This window comes from Belonocnema kinseyi, chromosome 6 (genome assembly GCF_010883055.1).
Source record: "Belonocnema kinseyi isolate 2016_QV_RU_SX_M_011 chromosome 6, B_treatae_v1, whole genome shotgun sequence".
Lineage (NCBI taxonomy): Eukaryota > Metazoa > Arthropoda > Insecta > Hymenoptera > Cynipidae > Belonocnema > Belonocnema kinseyi.
The window spans coordinates 69,818,696-69,820,917 of record NC_046662.1 but is presented as its reverse complement, the minus strand read 5'-3'; the positions used below and the strand labels follow the sequence as shown (position 1 = coordinate 69,820,917).

The window sequence follows — 2,222 nt, the reverse complement described above, 5'->3', positions numbered from 1 at the left end:
TGGAACCGAGAGAGTCGTCTTGGGTTTGTGTTCTTGTTTTCATGCTGAGAAGGTCACCAGCCTTCAGCAGCATTGTGATATATGGAAGTTAGTATCTGGCCGTCTTCTCAGACCGTCACCAAAGACTTCTCTCTCTCTCTCTCTGTATATATATATATATACATATGCACCCCTTCTTGTGTGTTTATTTTAGGCCTATATCTTTGAATTTACAATAAAAAGCGATCGCCCCCCGGCCCCGGTTCAAAATCTCGGCGTTATTTTTAGTTTGTAGGTTTAAATTTCCTTTGTTTTCTTTCTTTTATCGTGAAATTATAATGAATTGCTATGAATTACTTATCTTTAAGTACGTTTCCGGATTTCCCAGTAACTGCATATCGAAGCACAATTTTAAGAAAGTGCATTTATACAAAATTGAAAATTTTCTAGTTTGCTATTTCTCCAACCGAGTAATCGTCCTGTTTAATATTCTTCGACAACCCATAAATACACACACACACATTGAAATTCAAGAAAATTTCAATTCCAAATGTGCAGAATTGGAGAAATATAAAATGTAGATCCAGAAAGAACGAATAAAAAAAAAGACCAAAAAGACTAATTTTCAAGAAATATTCATATCCGAATCACAGCCAAAAACAGGTATTTTTGATAAAACAGTTGAATTTTCAACAATATAGATAGATTTTCACTTGAGATGAAAATGTCAAGCAACCAAAAGAGATTAGTTTTCAATCAGAAATTTGTACCCCCAATTAAAAAAAACTGAATTTTTTTCACCGAATAAAAAGAATTTTTAAACGAGAAGGATGAATGTTGACCGAATTGTCGAACTTTGAGAAAATAAAAAATTCAACTAATCGGTTGAAAGTTGAACTACTTTGTTAAAAATTATTAAAAACTACTTCATTTGGAAATTTAAAGATCCTTTTCAAATTTTTAGGCATGATTGAAAGAGAAGAATTAAATGGAAGATCCGAGAAATGCGCACCTGGACGATTGAGAAGTTTGCAATCATTTCAAGTTCTTCTTTTACGTCACGCTCTCTTAAATTTTCCATCTGCGAAAAAAGTAGTCTACAGTACTTGTTCAATTCATCCTGAAGAAAATGAACACGTAATTGACGAAATTCTCACCGATATCGGAGATGCTTACAAACTTAATTCTACTAAAGAAATCCTCGATGGAAACTGGATAAATTTCAGCTCTTTGGATTTTGCCTGCAAAGATAATTGTCTTTACGCGAGACCGGAAGTGGATCTAACCAACGGGTTCTTTGTCGCAGTTTTCGAACGAAATTTCGACGTTCCTCTGCCAGAGTATAAACGGAAATCGAAAATCGATCGCGAAGGAAATTCTAATTTTAAGAATTTTCAGAAGGAAAAGTTCGAAGGTGAATATAAAGATAATGGAAATGAAGAAAATGAAGAGAAAGAAGACAGGAAAGGGGAAGAAAGTGGATTTGGAAAAACTGAAAAGACGAGCGAAAGACAATTGACTGCTTCACAGAAGAAGCGAATGCGTAGAAGACGGAAATTCAACACACAGGCTTCAGAAACTTTCGTGAAAGAAGTAAAAGAAATGAAAGAAGAAAGTGAATTTAAGGAAGTCGAGAATGAAGAAGTTGAAGAAATAGAAGATTCGAAAAAACGGAAGCACAAGAAAAAGAAGAAGAAACATCAAAAGGATGAATCCCCTGAGCTAGAAAATCTTTCCCAAGAAGTTGAAGTTGAAAATATTGAACAAGAAGAAGATTCTGCAAAGTCTGAGAAAAAGAAGAAGAAACGGAAACATAAAGAAACCTCGGATTTTATTTCCTTGAGTGTTGAAACCCATATTCTAGAAACAGAAAATCCACCAGCAAAGAAGAGGAAGAAGAAGAAGAAGAAAAAGTTTACAGATGATTAACTCGATCTTCTTTAATAAAAAATGAAAAATAAATGAATTCAGAGTTTATGAAGATCGTTTCTGATATTTTGATTGAGATTTAATGTGTGGCTTTTAAAATTCATCGATTTTGCAGGGTCTCGTCGGAGTTTCACGCGTGTCAGCAGCTTCGTGTGCACTCGTGGCTGTTATCATGAGTGTAATAAGTTTACGTTATTTTTAACCGTATATTTGAGATAAGATCGCAAAATACGTTTATCGCTAGTTTCGCGGAACCCTTTCCTTCTTGCTCACGACAACGGCTTGGTGGTGGGCATACAGGCGGAGGCGATAAG

At 34.9% G+C, this 2,222-nt stretch overlaps 1 protein-coding gene across 1 annotated transcript in view; it reads left to right on the top strand.

The window, feature by feature from the left end:
* LOC117174073 (probable 28S rRNA (cytosine-C(5))-methyltransferase) overlaps positions 1-1,952 on the top strand; it is a 24,351-nt gene extending 22,399 nt beyond the window's left edge. The window contains exon 6 of the mRNA XM_033362738.1: positions 944-1,952. Coding sequence (XP_033218629.1) covers positions 944-1,908 — 965 coding nt within the window. The 3' untranslated portion in view covers positions 1,909-1,952. The remainder of the gene's footprint in view (positions 1-943) is intronic.
* Positions 1,953-2,222: the final 270 nt, after the last annotated feature.